The sequence below is a fragment of the Hypomesus transpacificus genome, chromosome 23 (assembly GCF_021917145.1).
Source record: "Hypomesus transpacificus isolate Combined female chromosome 23, fHypTra1, whole genome shotgun sequence".
In the NCBI taxonomy this organism is placed as follows: Eukaryota; Metazoa; Chordata; class Actinopteri; order Osmeriformes; family Osmeridae; genus Hypomesus; species Hypomesus transpacificus.
The window spans coordinates 5,068,206-5,087,720 of NC_061082.1; the positions used below are offsets into that span (position 1 = coordinate 5,068,206).

At 48.6% G+C, this 19,515-nt stretch overlaps 1 protein-coding gene across 1 annotated transcript; it reads left to right on the forward strand.

The window, feature by feature from the left end:
* Nucleotides 1–7,740: 7,740 nt before the first annotated feature.
* On the forward strand, nucleotides 7,741–11,914 carry LOC124485126 (myosin tail region-interacting protein MTI1-like). The gene is made up of 2 exons (XM_047046483.1): nucleotides 7,741–7,819; nucleotides 8,409–11,914. Exon 2 carries the CDS (start codon nucleotides 9,037–9,039, stop codon nucleotides 11,452–11,454), a length of 2,418 nt encoding a protein of 805 aa, XP_046902439.1. The 5' UTR covers nucleotides 7,741–7,819; nucleotides 8,409–9,036; the 3' UTR covers nucleotides 11,455–11,914.
* Nucleotides 11,915–19,515: the final 7,601 nt, after the last annotated feature.

Consider the following 19,515-nt stretch of genomic DNA (forward strand, 5'->3'; position numbering starts at 1 on the left):
GCTGAAGTGTGTAAGTGCAGGAGTGTTAGTAACAGTAAGTTCCGGGGTCTTTAGAGATAATGAGGTCAGACGCTTTTTTGTAGTAACCCCCAGGTCAGGTGTCTGTGCATCATAACAGCAGTCACACACATAACACACACCTTTAGCAGTCCTGTTTGATTCTGTTGACACAGGTAACACAGTAAAACACATCGCCAACACTAAAGATGCTGAGAGACAATACAACCCTAACATACAATGTTCCCCCCCAAAAAAATGTGACTAGAAAATGTCTTGAACATCAAGGCATCATGCTGCAGTGCATGTTCTTTGGGATTGTTCTATTTCACATCATATCTACAGGGACGTCTCACTCCCAGAACCCCACTGGCAGCCTCTGTGCTGCCCAGACCGTCTCCAGGCTACGATAGGTACTGAAGTCTGATGCGTGATATAATTGATGTCGACTGAAGAGCTGCAGGTCACTGCCTAAATTTAGAGTTCCTGAAATGGACAATTTTAAAGCCCAAAATCTATCTCGTTTACCTGCGGCATGGTTTGGTCTGATATATGAGTCCATCGAGAGTTGTGTTGGAGATATATGAGTAAAAGAAAGAAAGAAGTTGAATTTCGCAGGGGCAAGTCTTCTTCTGTATCAGATGAAACTGTGTTAATAGGATCTGTGCATGAGCTGTATAATAGAGATGAAGACCAACAACTTCGTTAAAACGTCTACTCAATAAAAACATGAAAGTACTGTCGCCCCTTGTTCTTTTCCAACATCCATAAATGACAAATCAAGTCTGAGGTGGGCTGCGATTCTTTTGTAAGCACATCATTCTACACCAAATTCCTGACCCAATTTCCTTCACTCAATCCTGTTTCTGCTGTCAAAGCTTCAGCAACCCCAAGAAATGATCAGTCAGCTCCGCCAACTTCCAGTCTCGAACCAGATGGCAGAGTAACTTTTCAAGAGCCACATTCTCACACATAACGACAGGCTTTTGACCTTTAATCAAGCGGTTGTCTGTGTGGATACTTGTGAATGTGAGTTTGTTTTTGTGTGGTTCTAGCTGTCATTTATATGAGATAATTACAGTGGCTCTGGTGCTGAAGCAGAAATGGTCAGGTCCACACATATCACCAGAGGTTATTTATGCATTTGTGTAGATTGGAACACTAATGCTGTAATGAAATTAAGTGGTGGTATTTCCAGTGTAGCAGTGCTTGATATGTGTGGAATGATCCAGACCCCTGGGGCAGGCTTAATGGAGACCACACTACGAGAAAAGCAACTGGCACACACGTAGCGTAGCGTACATAATGACGGATCGGTGATCAGTTCAGCTCAGTTGTTTTTATGTGTGAAATGTGAGGCCTTCGCAGTGCCTGTTTGCTCTCAGCGTGTTTCATGAGCACACCCACATCGGTGTGGGAGGGAGGGTAGTGTGTGTGGATGTGTGATGGTCCCAGGATCCCTGTGGAAGGGAGGGCGGTGTGTGTGGATGTGTGATGGTCCCAGGATCCCTGTGGGAGGGAGGGCGGTGTGTGTGGATGTGTGATGGTCCCAGGATCCCTGTGGAAGGGAGGGCGGTGTGTGTGGATGTGTGATGGTCCCAGGATCCCTGTGGGAGGGAGGGCGGTGTGTGTGGATGTGTGCAGGATCCCGCCCACCTGCCTGACGACTGTCTATCCATCTGTGTCCAGGTGAGCCCGGCTGCTGTTAGACTACAGCGTCCAGATACCTGTGGATGTTCCTCTGAACTCGTCAGGTCTGTGGATGTTCCTGTGAACTCGTCAGGTCTGTGGATGTTCCTGTGAACTCGTCAGGTCTGTGGATGTTCCAGTGAACTCGTCAGGTCTGTGGATGTTCCTGTGAACTCGTCAGGTCTGTGGATGTTCCTCTGAACTCGTCCGGTTTGTGGATGTTCCTCTGAACTCGTCAGGTCTGTGGATGGTCCTGTGAACTCGTCAGGTCTGTGAATGTTCCTGTGAACTCGTCAGGTCTGTGAATGTTCCTCTGAACTCATCAGGTCTGTGGATGTTCCTCTGAACTCGTCAGGTCTGTGGATGTTCCTCTGAACTCGTCAGGTCTGTGGATGTTCCTCTGAACTCGTCAGCTCTGTGGATGTTCCTCTGAACTCGTCAGGTCTGTGGATGTTCCTGTGAACTCGTCAGGTCTGTTGATGTTCCTCTGAACTCGTCAGGTCTGTGGATGTTCCTCTGAACTCGTCAGGTCTGTGGATGTTCCTGTGAACTCGTCAGGTCTGTGGATGTTCCTCTGAACTCGTCAGGTCTGTGGATGTTCCTCTGAACTCGTCAGGTCTGTGGATGTTCCTCTGAACTCGTCAGGTCTGTGGATGTTCCTCTGAACTCGTCAGGTCTGTGGATGTTCCTCTGAACTCGTCAGGTCTGTGGATGTTCCTCTGAACTCGTCAGGTCTGTGGATGTTCCTGTGAACTCGTCAGGTCTGTTGATGTTCCTCTGAACTCGTCAGGTCTGTGGATGTTCCTCTGAACTCGTCAGGTCTGTGGATGTTCCTGTGAACTCGTCAGGTCTGTGGATGTTCCTCTGAACTCGTCAGGTCTGTGGATGTTCCTCTGAACTCGTCAGGTCTGTGGATGTTCCTGTGAACTCGTCAGGTCTGTGGATGTTCCTCTGAACTCGTCAGGTCTGTGGATGTTCCTCTGAACTCGTCAGGTCTGTGGATGTTCCAGTGAACTCGTCAGGTCTGTGGATGTTCCTGTGAACTCGTCAGGTCCAGTTGGGATCACAGCTGTCGGAGTCCCAGCCCATGTTTCTTCTTGTGCAAGCCCGGCAAATGTGTTTAATGTGAGCATGCTAAAACTGATTTTAGCACTTCCTAATATTCTGCCCTGTGTGCTCATGCACAAGATTGATATTTAGCCCCACACAGAGACAATAACTGCCCAGCCCTCATCACAGTCAGGAGCTAAATAAGTGGGATGAATGTCTGTGACCCAAATCTCTTTGTGTGTGTGTGTGTTTGTGTTTGTGTGTGTGTGTGTGCAAGCACAAGGTAGAACAGGGGAGAGACAGCAACACACATGTCCCGCTGTGTACATATCAAGTCTATACTTGACACGTAAGTTCATGCAATACTGAGGAACAAAGGCCAATCTTCGATCTTGGTTTGGAATCACTGATGTCCTACATTTACGAGTGGGATGATGTCCTGAAGCTTGAAGAAGAAAAAACTTAATAACATGAATTACATCAGTGCCAACAATTGCATAATTGTGTGTGGGATCATCTTTAATCAAAGCAAAAGCTAAAACCACCTGTGGAGTACAATACTTATACAATACTTATTACAGACACAAATCAGCCCATGGTGACCCCTCTCCTCAGATGTTAAACTGGAACTGGCCTCGGGAGGCTAACAGAGACGGTAGATGTGTGTGTGTGTGTGTGTGTGTGTGTGTGTGTGTGTGTGTGTGTGTGTGTGTGTGTGGGAGCCATTCAGGTGGGTGACTACTTGTGTATTGTGTGTCTATACAACTGTGTATGAGAATATCTGTATGCAGGTGTATGAACGTCAGTTCAGGGGCGTGTGCGTGCGCGCGTGTTTGTGTGTGCATGTGAGCATTGGACCACTCAGCTAGCAATCTCATTTATCTCTATTAATAAACCCCATTCAGAGAGGTTCTAGTTTCTTGTTTCATTGTTGCCCTGAATGATCCTTCTGGAGAGGTGAGTCATCTCTCTCCACTCTCTCAGAGAGCTGCTCCCAGCCAAACACAAGGAGACAATCAAAACACAACAGATGGAGACACAGGAGACAGGTATTGTTTTAGCTCCAAAATACACTGAAGAGCAGAATCCCCCACTTGGTTTAATTACGTTAAGAGGCTTGTTTGGGAAGCGGTTTTGACACAGAGTTTTGATGCTCATTACAAGGAGAGAAAACATTTGTTTAAAGGCACCCAAAAGAAAACGCCTTGGTAGGGATTCCGCTCTGCAGGGACGAAGATTCCACTCTCCAGGGACGAAGATTCCGCTATCCAGAGACGAAGATTCCGCTATCCAGGGACGAAATCTTGTCGGCTGTCGTATTTGGCAGAAGAGGTGAATAGTACTAGGGGGTCAACAGATGACTAAGCTTGTTATTCTAACAGCCATAATTCACTTCAGTGGTCCTGAACCTGGTTGAGGCTCTTGTTCTTGTTGTGTCCTCCAGGACGGAACACTCCAGGACGGAACACTCCTCCAGGAAGCATTTTCCGGCACACAGAAATTCCAAGGGCTAATTAGCAACACTGATGTGACGTGTCATGCTAGCTAGCGCTAACACATTAGGCTAACGGGAATGCTCCAGCTAGGACAGTTGAGGTCAAGCGCTGCGGCTGATGTCTGTTTTTCCTCATAGGATACAGGTAGAGAAATACATCTAAACATTAAGTAGTGTGAGGAAATGATAGCATTATACTGCTGATCAATGCTGCTATACCAATCAATATCTAATATGAATATGTAAACACACATGTTTTGTAATGCTAATAACTAAGATACAAATATTGAATGTGATCAATTGATTTAATAAAGTAACAGATAAGAAACATTGAAATGTAACTTTGGTGTGTGGACAAGAATGCAGATGTCAGGCAAACTGACTTGGGAGGCGAGTTTGTGACGCTCAGGGACTGGTGTGAGCACAATGAGCTAGTCAGCTCATGGGAGTAAAAGTGTCAACTTGGGAGATAAGGTGATGCTGGGAACATAACTCTTCTCTGCTTCAGGACGAGTCAGACCGGACAGTTCTTACTATGGATAATATGCCCCCTTCCCCTGGAGACCCTGCCCCCCCCCCCCCCCTTCTCACTGGATGCCCCCTTCCCCTGGAGACTCTGCCCCCCCCCCCCCCCCTTCTCACTGGATGCCCCCTTCTCCTTGGAGCCCATCTGCCCCTTTACATCATCTGACCTAGGAGTGGTCTTACCCTCTCCCCTTCCCCTTGAAGACCCCACCCCGTATATCATCAGGACCTCGAGATGACCTGCTCTCAACTCTGGAGAACTCAAACCCCCCCCCCCCCCTTGGATTGCATCAGACCTGTGGGTCTCGTCCACCCCCCTCCCTGAACAACACCAGACCTGTGGGTCTTCTCTGCCCCCTCCCTCTCCTAACATCACCAGGTCCGTGGACTGCCCACCTTGCGCCAGCATGAACGCCCTGGACATTTAATTGGTTAACAATAGCCACCCCAAGGTCTCCTGACCAATGGCCACTCACCAGACCTCCCTCTCTGGGGAGTACAAGATCTGTCTCCCAAGGGCGGGGAGACAGAACTTGGGAGGGGCAGAACTTTCTCGGATATTCTGTCACGACCACTTTCTCAACGAAGGCCTTCGTTCGTTCTAATCTTATACTCTGTTTTGGTGGGATGACTGCTGTTGCATCATCGACTGATTCATTGTACTAGACTACGGACATCTTGGTGTATTGTTTTCATTGTGTATCTTGTGATTGCATCATTACTAATTAAACTACAAATAACTTGGTCCGATGCTTAACCGTGTATCATTCTTCCTCTCAACACCCAGTTTACACTATCCTTAACAATTGGTGACCTTCCGACGTGCCTGGGTGAGAGATCTGGACGAGAGGTCCCTGAGAAGGGGACCCCAGCCGGCAGGAGCGGGACAGCTGTGGTTCACTGACACTCACTTGGATATCCACAAAAATAGGGTAAGCAGAGCCTGTTTAAACGAAATCTGCATAGCTTAGGACTTTAGCTTTTAGGAGTGAGTGTCTTTAAACTGCACTGTACTGTGACTCTGGGCTGCACACTTTGAATCAAATTGTCCATAGAGAGATTAACGTTGATGCAAACTCAATGATACATTTGTAATTGTGAAACGAGGTGGGGTCTGGCAGATGTGGCACTGTGACAGGAGCGCTCGGCAGTTTCTACGTGGTACGGGGCGTTGCCTGGCAGTGGTCACACTGTGACGGGAGCACCTGGCTGTTTCTGATTGTGTCTATTGTGAAACGAGGTGGGGTCTGGCAGATGTGGCACTGTGACAGGAGCGCTCGGCAGTTTCTACGTGGTACGGGGCGTTGCCTGGCAGTGGTCACACTGTGACGGGAGCACCTGGCTGTTTCTGATTGTGTCTATTGTGAAACGAGGTGGGGTCTGGCAGATGTGGCACTGTGACAGGAGCGCTCGGCAGTTTCTACGTGGTACGGGGCGTTGCCTGGCAGTGGTCACACTGTGACGGGAGCACCTGGCTGTTTCTGATTGTGTCTATTGTGAAACGAGGTGGGGTCTGGCAGATGTGGCACTGTGACAGGAGCGCTCGGCAGTTTCTACGTGGTACGGGGCGTTGCCTGGCAGTGGTCACACTGTGACGGGAGCACCTGGCTGTTTCTGATTGTGTCTATTGTGAAACGAGGTGGGGTCTGGCAGAATGTGGCACTGTGACAGGAGCGCTCGGCAGTTTCTACGTGGTACGGGGCGTTGCCTGGCAGTGGTCACACTGTGACGGGAACACCTGGCTGTTTCTAAGTGTGTCTATTGGAAAACGAGGTGGGGTCCGGCAGAATGCGGCACTGTGACGGGAGCACCTGGCTGTTTGAGATAGACGTAAATAATATGTTTGTGGAGATTTAAGGAGTAGCAAACCTCTTTTTCTTGCTTTCTCTCTCTTTCTCCCTATCTACTGCATTGCTGGAATGGGCTATGCCGAGGTTCGAGCAGGGCACATTTCACAAGCAGACTCTCTCTCTTTCTTGCTCTCTCTCCCTTTCTCTATTGCATTGTCGGGATGGGGCCATGCCGAGGTTCGAGCATGGCGCATTTTAGACAAGCTCTCTCTCTCTCCCTTTCTCTCGCTCTCTCTCTCTCTCTCTCTCGCTATCTCTTAGCATTGTTGGGTTAATAATGTGTATCTCTCCCTTTCTTGCTCTCTCTCCCTTTCTCTCTATTGCATTGCCGGGATGGGGCCATGCCGAGGTTCGAGCATGGCGCATTTTAGACAAGCTCTCTCTCTCTCCCTTTCTCTCGCTCTCTCTCTCTCTCTCTCTCGCTATCTCTTAGCATTGTTGGGTTAATAATGTGTATCTCTCCCTTTCTTGCTCTCTCTCCCTTTCTCTCTATTGCATTGTCGGGATGGGGCCATGCCGAGGTTCGAGCATGGCGCATTTTAGACAAGCTCTCTCTCTCTCCCTTTCTCTCGCTCTCTCTCTCTCTCTCTCTCGCTATCTCTTAGCATTGTTGGGTTAATAATGTGTATCTCTCCCCTCGCACCTTTCCCCTCCCCTCTCCTCTCCTCTCACCCCTCCCCTCTCACACACTCTCCCTTCACACACCTCCCCTCCCTTCCCTTCCCCTCTCCTCTCCTCTCCTCCCCTCTCCTCTCCTCCCCTCTCCACTCCTCTCCTCTCCTTTCTCCTCTCCTCTCCCTTCACACATCTCCCCTCAACTCCCTACCCCTCCAACCCCTACCCTCTCACACACTCTCTCACTCTCGCCCTCTCTCTCTCGCTCTCCCCACCTCCCCTCTCCTCTCCTCCCCCCTCCTCTCCTCTCTCCCCTCCCCTCCCCCCCTCACACACTCTCTCCCTTCACACACCTCCCCTCAACTCCCAACCCCTCCCCTCCAACCCCTCCCCTCTCACACACCCTCTCGTCTCTCCCTTCACACACCTCACCTCCCCACCACTCCCCTCTCACACACTCTCTCCCTTCACACACCTCCCCACCCCTCTCCTCCCCTCCCCTCTCTTGCACTACACACACTCTCTCTCTCTCTCTCTCTAATACTGATGTGTATGTGTGGATCTTTGAGACTCTACCCACAGCTACGACCAGCAACAGGTAAGCGCTATTACAATTATTTTGGTGGTTGGCATTGACTGGTGACAGTGGGTTGCAGCTGTTACTAGCCTGGATCCGGCTGGTGGCAGTTGGGGGGTTGGTGAGCTCCGACTGGTGGTGGATTATATTATTGCAGTTGTGTTTTGTCTGTGGCTCCGACTGGTGGTGGATTATATTATTGCAGTTCTATTTTGTCTGGCTCCGACTAGTGGTACATGGCATTACTACAGCTGTTATTGTTTGATTCCAACCAGTGGTGGAACAACAAGTATTTATGGTCAGACGTGACCTTGCTATCTGTGTGTGTCTGTTATGTTTGCCTTATGTTGCCTATATGTATCTGTCATGTTTGTTTTATGTCTGTTTCAAACAAGAAAAAGTTATGTTTATGTGTCTTTAAGGAGAGGACAAATGAAGTGGCGTCCATCGCACGTTGAATTAAGGCCAGGTTATAAAATATTAGACTGGTGGCAGACCAAATACACGGTCAACCCAGATACTGGGTTTAAAGAAGGCAGCGGTAAAAAAGACCCCACAACCAACAGAAGAGTGGCATTAACTGAGGAAGAATACAAACTTGTGTTTGCAGGATCGCTGCAGTGCATAAACAAGGAGGAAATAAAAGAACAGTATCCAACACAAGCAGAATATTTCGAGAAGCTGGCATCACAAATTATAGTCAAACCTTCACACTTGCAGCCAATCGTGGAGAAGCTCCACAAGAGCGCACACTCGAAAACTTTTGACGCCTTCTTTGAACCACCAACGTTGGAAGAATATCTGCGAGGGACAACAACGAGTGAAGTCGAGGCTCGCCCGGATAAGTGGATAACCAGAATCTGTGTGACATACAAGGCCGTCTGGCATATGAAGCACTGGCCAGGCAGAAAAGAATCACCTGAAGACAAGTCACGTCCACGGAAACGTGCAAAGCACGAGGAGATAAAGGAAGCTTGGGAGGAACTACCAGGGAGGCGGACTGACGATCAGACAGCATTGCTGGAGAGGCTGAGGCCAATTGAAGGCAACAGGAAGACAATCAATTGGGTCAGAGCTGAGTTCATCATTGAACCAGAGGACATAATTGACTTGACTGTATCCAACTAGACCGACTCGACTATCCAGCAACATCACTGACTTGACTGTATCCAGAATTTACCCTGACACAAGCCTGATCTGACTGACACCAGACTTAGAAACACCAGGAGAAGAGAAGGATGGCGTCCAGACCAACCACCTTGAAGGCAGTAAAGGATGTGATGTGGAGAAGGCTGGAAGCCACCAATTCCAAGAAAGAGATAGAGGAGAAACGCAAGACATTTGAGCATCTATACCTGGATTGGGGAAGGAGGGGACTGATTCTGGGAAATGTAATGGAAGTAACATTGGATGACAGGAAGAAAATAACCGAATTTGAGAGACAAGAGATGATTTCCAAGAAAAATGAATGGGAAAAGGCAGGCAGCCACAAGATAGGAGGAAGCAAGCGAGCCTATGAACAAGCTAAGCTGAAACATGCAAGGGCAACAGAATTAATAATGATGTTGACCATCCCAGAAAATCAACCAATAACAACCCACCTGCCGCCAAAAATAAGTGAAAAAAGATTGTACCCAGACATCACAGAGGCAATAACTCCAACAGCTCCAGACGCCAAGGAGACCCCAAAAGCCCCTACAGCTCCCCCACCTTATTCATCCAACAATCCATTTACCCAAGCCCCAGTGTTCGAGGTCAAGTCGGGAAAACTTGAATTAGAAGTCAACGGGAGACGCACGGACATCCCAGATGATCTTACAGTGGAAGAACTGACAGAAATGGCATCAATACTGGGAGAAAGGATCATCAAAACACAGGCAACGATGATGGAGCAAGAAAGGAGGGAAGAAAACGAATCAAGAGAACGTCCAGCCCCAGCCTCTTTAAACAGCCAAACGAGACCTCGCAACTACAGCCAGCCCGACATTCCCCAAAGAACGGGGTATGAACCTGACCTAAACAGTAGCCTGTGCCAGTCCAGCATTCCCAGAAGAACTGGCTACGCAAGCCATGAACTTGACCAGGACAGCCTGATTGAAGGGGAGCGTGAAGAAATCCCAGACGAACAACGAAGGGTGCTGGAAGAAAAACTGGAAAGAATTGAAGAAGAGGAGAGATACAAGCGGAACCAGAGGAAAAGCCGCCACGAAAAGACAGATTCTGTAATAATAACAGGAAAAGAAATGGAAGTAGATCAAAGAGGAATGTCCGCCAGAACCAGGTCACACCAGGCCCACAAAGGAGGGTGGAGCGACAACAGCCAGTTCCAATGCCCACTGCTGTTGGATGCAGGCGGGGCAGCCCGGTACGAACCATGGAGCCATAGAGACATGAACGAGTTAGTCACTGTACTTCCTCCACTGTCGGCCGGAGGAGCCCAATGGATAAGGGCTTTCGAGAAGCTGACGGCACAAGACCGCCTGGCAATGGGAGACATCCGAGCCATCATCTTACGACTGGATGGGAAAGTGAAGGTTCGAACTATCGACCAGAAGGCTAAATGCGAGGGGGATGACGACAGAGAACCGTTCAACAATGCCAGAGGAAGATATTGGGATGCCATAAGAGACATCTACCCACAAGAGCAGAGCTTGGCAGCCCTGGAAAGCTTGGAAATGGAGCCTGGAGAGAAGATGCACGCATTTCTCAGAAGAGCTGAGGATGTGTGGTTGGAAGGAACTGGAGAACGCCACGATGTCACTAAAGGCCAATTATTGTTTTGGAAGTCTGCAGTAGTAAGAGCACTCCCGAAAGCCGTCCGAGACGAACTCGAGGACGTGGTGGGTCTGACCTACAAACCTGTGGCTGAATGGACAAACTACCTTATACATTACCAAAAGAAGCATGATAAAGCTGAAAAAGAACTATGTCTGAAAGACAGTGACATGAACAGACAGCTCCTGAGGGGTCGGGTCGCAGATAGACACGACATGGCCAATGAGAAGAAGAAAGCTACCAAGACACAAATGATAGTGGAAGAACCTCTGTTTGAGCAAATGGCAGTGGAAGTGCGACCAAAACCCCCACAACCTCAATACCCTCTTCCCCAACCACAACACCCTCCCCCACAACCTCAATACCCTCTTCCCCAACCACAACACCCTCTTCCACAACCTCAATACCCTCTTCCTCAACCACAATACCCCCTTCCCCAAATACCCCCACAACCTCAATACCCTCTTCCTCAACCACAATACCCCCTTCCCCAAATACCCCCTCAACCACAATACCCTCGTCCCCAACAACCCCAACCCCAATACCCCCAACCCCAATATCAGTATCCATCGGCGTTTCCACAAAATGCCCCTCAATATGCCTACCCTACAGGCGGCGGACGAGGAGGCCAGCGAGGAGCGTGCTACACATGTGGAGAGACGACACACTTCGCCAGGGAATGCCCTCAAGGCCAGAACAAACGAGGAAGAGGTGGCTACAACAAGAGAGGAGGAGGTAGAGGCCAAATAACTCTGAACCTACAGGTACCACAGCCGCAACAAACTCAGCAACCAGCGGGTCTGCCTCTGCTTCAGCCACCGAATGCGACACAGATGCCGGTCGCGACATGGACCCTGGACCAGTGGGATGGCGACCAATGAGGAGGCCCAGAGGATCCGACTGCAGGTGACATCCAAGCCAGTAAAGTACCAATGGTCACCTGCATGATTGATGGAGAAAAAGTGGAGTTGATGGTGGACACAGGTGCGGCAGTGTCATGCCTGAACAATCTAAAAGGGACAACCCCACTCTCTTCTAAAACCATCAGAACAGTTGGATACTCGGGACAAAGCGAAGAACAGCGGTACACCCAGCCACTAATCACCACAGTCGGCTCACAAACACTGACACATTCATTTCTGCATGCCCCCAAATGCCCCATGAACCTGATGGGGAGAGACCTGCTGCTGAAAATAGGAGTTACCATCACCTGCTCCACAAAAGGATTGGCGTTGTATATGCCAGGAGTAGAAACATCAAAAACAATCAGTGATGGCCAGAGGATACTGTTCATGGGCACTAACACAAAGACACCAGTAGGAATGACAGAAATGACGCAAATATACTGGACAAGACTGTCTCCGCCAGGAGAAACGAAAGGAGCGCTCAAAACCTATATGGACTGGAAGGCATGGATCAATGAACTACATCCATACGGACCGCCCCCGGACCCCCCACATTGCACATACAACTATCTACGGGCACCAGACGAAGTATATCAGGAGGCGTGGCAGACACACAAAGAGGGAAAAACAGAGACAATCAGATCAAGAGACATATATGTGGGAAAAGAAGGAGTCGCAGCATATTGTGAACTAACACCTGACCAGATGGCATGGTACACACTGACCACTGAATCTGTGCCCCACATCACCCTATCAGTTGCAGCAGGAGGAGAAGCAAGGTGTCTCGGTCCAATGGTGAAAAAAGCACTGACGATGACATGGCTGCCCACAACAGCACCAAAATTGCATGTGAACGCCGCAGGAGACATGTGGAGAATTTCTGACACACAAGACAACGAAGGAGATATGGAAGAAGTGGAGCTGGAAAGGGACCATGGACGGGAACACACAAATCACCCAAACACGGACCACTATCTAAAAGATGTCCCAGACAAGTTGTGGACAACAGGACCATATGATGTAGGGAGGGTGACCAGCGAGATTGGGATGACACTGAAGAATCCATCTGACACACCAATCTGGCGTCCCCAATATAAACTCAAAGAAGAACAGATAGAAGGGATTGGCGAGACCATTGCCGGGTTGCTAGCAGCTGGAGTGATACGGCCGTCAAACTCTCAATGGAACACACCAATACTGCCAGTACCAAAAGCAGGAGGAAAAGGATGGAGAATGGTGCATGATCTCCGCCCAATCAACGATGTAACAAACACGCGACTGTTGGTCGTACCAGATCCCTATGTCTCGCTCATGAATTTGTCGCCAGAACAAACCCACTTCTCAGTCATAGATCTGGCGAACGCTTTCTTCTGCATCCCGCTGCGTCAAGAAGTACAGGACTGGTTTGCATTCACATACAATGGACGGCGATACACCTACAACCGCATGCCACAAGGATACAAGGACTCCCCGGGAATCTTTAACTTAGTGCTGCGCGATGACCTGTCAGACATTACCCTGCCACAAGGGACAGTAATTATCCAATATGTGGATGATTTATTACTAGCAGCGACCTCGGCTGAGCAGTGCCTCGAAGCAACCCGAACATTGCTGACAGTGCTGGCGGAAAAAGGATATAAGGTGAAGAAAGAAAAAACTCAGATTGCCAGACGAACAGTCACGTATTTGGGCAGATTGATCTCAGCCAACAGCATGACACTAACAGGCTCACAAAAGGAGTCCATTTTGAACCATGGGAAACCAACAATTGTCAAACACATGCTGGCATTTCTGGGATTGACCGGATACAGCCGAAACCACATCCCTGACTACGTGTCGCTAACCCAACCACTAAGGGACATACTCAACACCGCCGGAATCAGGGAACACCAACAAGTACTCGTCTGGACACCAGAGGCCGAGCAAGCATTTATCCGCACCAAACAAGCACTGGGACAGGCCGAACACCTCTGTCCCCCGGACTACACAAAACCATTTCATCTGGATGTCTCTGAAACAGGTGGTACTGTTACGGCAGTTCTGTTTCAGAGAAAGGAGGGAGAAAGAAGAGTACTTATGTATCACAGTTCAAAACTTAGTAATGTAGAAATGGGACAAACAGGGTGCGGCAGACACCTGACGGCTTTAGCCAAGGCCATCGAAAAGACAGCACACATTGTCATGTGCCACCCGCTAAAAGTCAACACAACACATGGGGTGGTGTCATTTCTTACCTCAAGGGCTTTCACCATCTCTGCAGTACGAAAAGCAAAAATATGTGGGACATTGACAAAACCACACATTTTCTATGAGACTGGAAACATCAACATGGCCCCTGAGTTGGATCCTGCTGAACTCATACCACACAACTGTGAATATGTATCTCAGAAGGATCTGAAGATAAGACCCGATCTTACCACCACACCACTAAAAGACCCGGACAGCACACTGTTTAGCGACGGATGTTGCTACAAGGGAAACACTGGAAATGTGGCCTCCTATGCAGTTGTTCAGCAGGAAGGAACTGGCAAATGGAACAATCACACTACCTGGGAAGCAGAAATCATTCCACAACCAGCATCGGCACAGTTAGCAGAAATCCACGGGCTCACAAGGGCTTTGGAATTAAGCCAAGGGAAAGCCGTAAACATCTACACCGACTCAGCCTATGCACATGGAGCAGTGCATGTAGACGGGCCACAGTGGAAAAGGAGAGGATTTCTTACGACCAATGGAACCGCCGTCAGACACTCCACGACTCTTAAGAGACTGCTCGAGGCAGTACTGCTGCCCACTAGGGTAGCCATAATGAAATGTCCAGGACACCAAAAAAGCAATAATCATGTTGCCCAAGGAAATGATGCGGCCGACAGAGCAGCCAAAATGGCAGGAGGATACACCAAGCAATTGATGTGTCTGGCCGAGCCAATCAGACCAGCCCTGACCACACAAGACCTAGTGGAGATACAAAAGGAAGCAGGAGTGTACGAACAGAGCCAGTGGATACACAAAGGAGCTACAGAAAAAGATGGACTGTGGAGAGCACACGACGGACGATTAGTAGCACCGGCAAAATTAGTGACAATACTGACAGCGCAAGCGCATGGACCAGCCCATGAAAGCAGAAGACGAACCACAAAAACCATAGAGACAGACTGGTGGCATCCGTACATGAAGGAGTTGGTCGAGAACTATGTACGCGAATGCGACACATGCCTGGCATTTAATGACAAGAAAACCTTCACCTGCCCAATGGGGAGATTCCCGGTTCCGGAGGCCCCGTTTAAAGAAATATGCATAGACTACACGGACATGGGGGCAGAAAACATAGTACGAGGTTTCAGATACATGCTGGTGATGGTGGACAGATTCACAAAGTGGGTGGAGGCAATACCCACAAGACGAGAAGACGCGAATTCCGTGATCAAATGGTTAAAAAACGAACTCATACCCAGATATGGGGTCCCAGCAAGAATCCGATCAGACAACGGCAGCCATTTCACAAGCCAACACCTGGCAAAAGTGGAGCAACAGTTGGGAATAACACACAGCTTTGGGGCAGTATACCATCCGGCATCACAAGGAATAGTAGAAAGGGTGAACGGAACATTGAAACGGAAGACTGCTAAGATCTGCTATGGCACCAAGATGTCATGGGTGGATGCCCTACCACTAGCCCTAATGTCAATGAGAAGTTCCCAATCCGAAAAGACACACTTGTCCCCACATGAATTGCTGACTGGGAGACCCATGCCAGGACCGCCTAGGGATGGGGGCAGGGGCCCAATTCTAGACTTAGGAAGATAGAGGCTTCTGAGTATATGAAAGCACTGACGGACCTCACCAACGTTTTGTCCACACAGGTGCGGCAGGCCGAGCAGGAAGCAGACGAGCATCAGGACACAGCAGTAGGGCCTGGAGACTGGGTGAGAGTTAAAGTACACAAACGAAAGTGGACTGAACCTCGGTGGACAGGTCCGTGGCAGGTAACAGAACGTGCCTCCCACGCTTTGAAAGTCAGAGGAAAAAACGGAGATCATTGGCATCACCTCACACACTGTGCATCGGCGGAGGCCCCCTCCCGCACTCTGGGGGAAGTTAGAAAGGATCTGTGTTGCCTTGAAGACAAACCCACCGACAAACCTGAAGTTTAAGGAAGAGGACAGAACGAGACAGAGCTGCAGTCCAGATCGAAAAAGTGGACGTACTCATCATATGCTTAATAATCATACGACACTTCTTCTAGCCCAACCGGTTTCCTCACTTCACACATTCCGCGGCAACACATCAATATGTCTAGATTGTGCTTTTGGGGACTGCTCGTCTGCACCATGGGTTGTCTCAAAACAACCACTGAGTGCCTAAGCAGCCTGAAATACACCCTGGGCCAAACAGCGACACTGAAGGTAGACCTCTGCGAAATGTTACCATGCAATTGGGGCAGTCAAGAGTACTACAGTTCAGTAAACATCTACATGGGAATAACCACACACTGTAGCTCATGGGGAGATATCGGATGGAACACTGGACCACATGACTGGGGATACAAGCCTGCCACTGCGCTAAAAAGGGTCAGTAATGGAAACATAAACCAACTGGAGAGACTGTCTATAAGCAGAGGGAAGGCTCCCAAGGACTGCAAACCTAAATCATCATGCAACCCACTGCTTGTCACCCTAAAAGATCCCTACGAAGGAGATAGGGGAAGCTACTGTCTAGGAATGGAGGAAAAGGGAAAAGACACAATCAGAACTTTTGAGATCATAATATCAAAGAACACATTTCCAGACAGCACCAAAGCCCAGAACTCAGGACAGACCACACTCAAGGACACCATTGTAGCTGAAACAGGATACGCCGACAGAAATGAGTGGGTAGACTGGATGATGTACACTGCGGAACAGCATAGAGTTAAAAACTGTGTGGCTTGCGGGACCGCAAGGCCACTACTAGGAACGGTACCTTTTCCTATCACCCCGAGGGATGATGAAAAAACGTTCAAATGCCTGTTGAAACTTTTCAGCCAGCTACACCCAGAAGGTTGCACCACTATCAAACTGCTGTTTCCCTCAGTACCCATGGCAAGGCCGCCCCATTTCACCCCATATGATGGAAGATACACCTGCATTCGAAAATTGTCAGGGCACGTTGATGTCGGCCGCCTAACACAGTGCAACCAAACTTACGCACCAAGTGGACACACACTCGACGTTCTGAATGAAATGCATTATCCTAGAGCGGATGTGTGGTGGCTCTGTGGGACGACATTGTATCCAATATTGCCTCATGACTGGACAGGAGTGTGTGCGCCAATTCAGCTTGTAATGCCATTCTATGCCATTCCACGGACGGCCGATGAGATCGAGAGGCTGGCAGACAGAGGTATTGGCCACATCAAGAGACAGACAAGGGCAGTTAAAGGATCATTTGACTCTGGTATCTGGATGGATGCTATAGGCGTACCAAGAGGAGTTCCAGACGAATACAAGGCAAGAAATCCGATTCTGGCAGGTTTTGAGTCACTGTTCATCTTCCCATCGATAAACAAAAACATGGAGTGGATAAATTACATATACTACAATCAGCAACGATTTGTGAACTTTACTAGAGTCGCTATAGGGGGACTAGCCGAGCAGCTAGACCGAACCAGCACCATGACACTGCAGAATCGTATGGCATTGGATATGTTGTTGGCCGAGAAGGGCGGAGTGTGCAGGATTTTTGGAACCCTGTGCTGCACATTTGTCCCTAACAACACTGCACCAGATGGCTCCGTATCCAGGGCATTGAAGGGACTGACGTCTCTGAGTAAGGAACTGGCCGAGAACAGTGGAGTGGACAACTACTTCACATCAATGTTGCAGTCCTGGTTCGGTAAATGGACATCTACTATTGTCTCAGTGGTGGGGGCAGTGACAGCGACGGTAGTCATTCTGATCATGTGCAGCTGCTGTTTCATACCCTGCGCTAAGAACCTGATTGGAAGACTGACAAATACTTTAACAGGGCAGCAGGCACAGTGTTATCTGGAGGAAATGGTGGAATTTGAAGTTCACTCAGAGATCGAGCGTTTCTGTGAGGCTACAAGTGGACAGGACTGGAGCGACGGCTGTCGCTAGGGCCATGTTCTCTTTCCTCACGGCATTATCTTTTGAACCCCTTTACTTTCACTAATCACGTCCTTATTTACACTGGGACATATCTTAATCAGTAATGTCCAGTTTGATTGTTATTCAATGTTCTCAAATTTATTTTATTACAATTCTAAAAGCTTGGCTAAAGTTGTATGTATGTGGTGAAGGGGACCTGTGAGTATGTTCAGGTCTGCCGTGGGTACATGGATGTCGAATGTCCACTCTGCGGAGTGACGGTGGGTTTTCCCCTATAACATCATTAGGGTTTTCCCACTGTGTCCAGTGTGTCCACACCACTTGGCCATAACGCTGCATAGTCTCATTATTATCGTTCTAAGCATTGTGTTCCTTAACGGGATATTTTAAATTTTGTGTTAGTTGTCACACCCTTTAAAGGGTGTGAAAGGAGGGATTCCATGAAAACTTTAAAATATCCTGTCCGAATTAACAGTTTCTTTCTACATGTATTGACTCTTTTAATGTTCTGTTTAACAGATTGACTGATCGTAAGGCGTCACACCCTTTAGAGGGTGTGAAAGGAGGGTGAGTTCTAGAAAAAAAAAAAAAAAGTCATATATATCTTCCTGTAATCTGACTGACTGTTTCTTATTGCTCATCTGAACTAACCTCCATTGTTTGCTCACACAGGTTCATAATATTTTAAATTTGTGTAGTCACACCCTTTAAAGGGTGTGAAAGGAGGGATCCATGAAAACTTTAAAAATATTAAATTTTGACTGTTTTGATGACCATATGCGCATGTTTAACCTAGTTATCGACTGATTTTGCATTTTAACATCTAGTTTGACTGTATTTTGGTTCATTGCTTAAGTGTTTTACGCATGTTTAACCTAGTTAACAACTGATTTGCCTTTACTGCCAGACTGGTATATTTTGAATTTGTGTTGTCACACCCTTTAGAGGGTGTGAAAGGAGGGATCCATGAAACTTTAAAATATCCAGTTTTAATGTTGACACCACATAGTGGTGTCAAAGGAGGGATTGTGAGGAAATGATAGCATTATACTGCTGATCAATGCTGCTATACCAATCAATATCTAATATGAATATGTAAACACACATGTTTTGTAATGCTAATAACTAAGATACAAATATTGAATGTGATCAATTGATTTAATAAAGTAACAGATAAGAAACATTGAAATGTAACTTTGGTGTGTGGACAAGAATGCAGATGTCAGGCAAACTGACTTGGGAGGCGAGTTTGTGACGCTCAGGGACTGGTGTGAGCACAATGAGCTAGTCAGCTCATGGGAGTAAAAGTGTCAACTTGGGAGATAAGGTGATGCTGGGAACATAACTCTTCTCTGCTTCAGGACGAGTCAGACCGGACAGTTCTTACTATGGATAATATGCCCCCTTCCCCTGGAGACCCTGCCCCCCCCCCCCCCCCTTCTCACTGGATGCCCCCTTCCCCTGGAGACTCTGCCCCCCCCCCCCCCCCCTTCTCACTGGATGCCCCCTTCTCCTTGGAGCCCATCTGCCCCTTTACATCATCTGACCTAGGAGTGGTCTTACCCTCTCCCCTTCCCCTTGAAGACCCCACCCCGTATATCATCAGGACCTCGAGATGACCTGCTCTCAACTCTGGAGAACTCAAACCCCCCCCCCCCCCCTTGGATTGCATCAGACCTGTGGGTCTCGTCCACCCCCCTCCCTGAACAACACCAGACCTGTGGGTCTTCTCTGCCCCCTCCCTCTCCTAACATCACCAGGTCCGTGGACTGCCCACCTTGCGCCAGCATGAACGCCCTGGACATTTAATTGGTTAACAATAGCCACCCCAAGGTCTCCTGACCAATGGCCACTCACCAGACCTCCCTCTCTGGGGAGTACAAGATCTGTCTCCCAAGGGCGGGGAGACAGAACTTGGGAGGGGCAG

What these genes read in the sequence shown, in the direction of transcription:
- LOC124485126 (XM_047046483.1), top strand. Translation starts at nt 9,037, where the DNA reads ATGGCGTCCAGACCAACCACCTTGAAGGCAGTAAAGGATGTGATGTGG.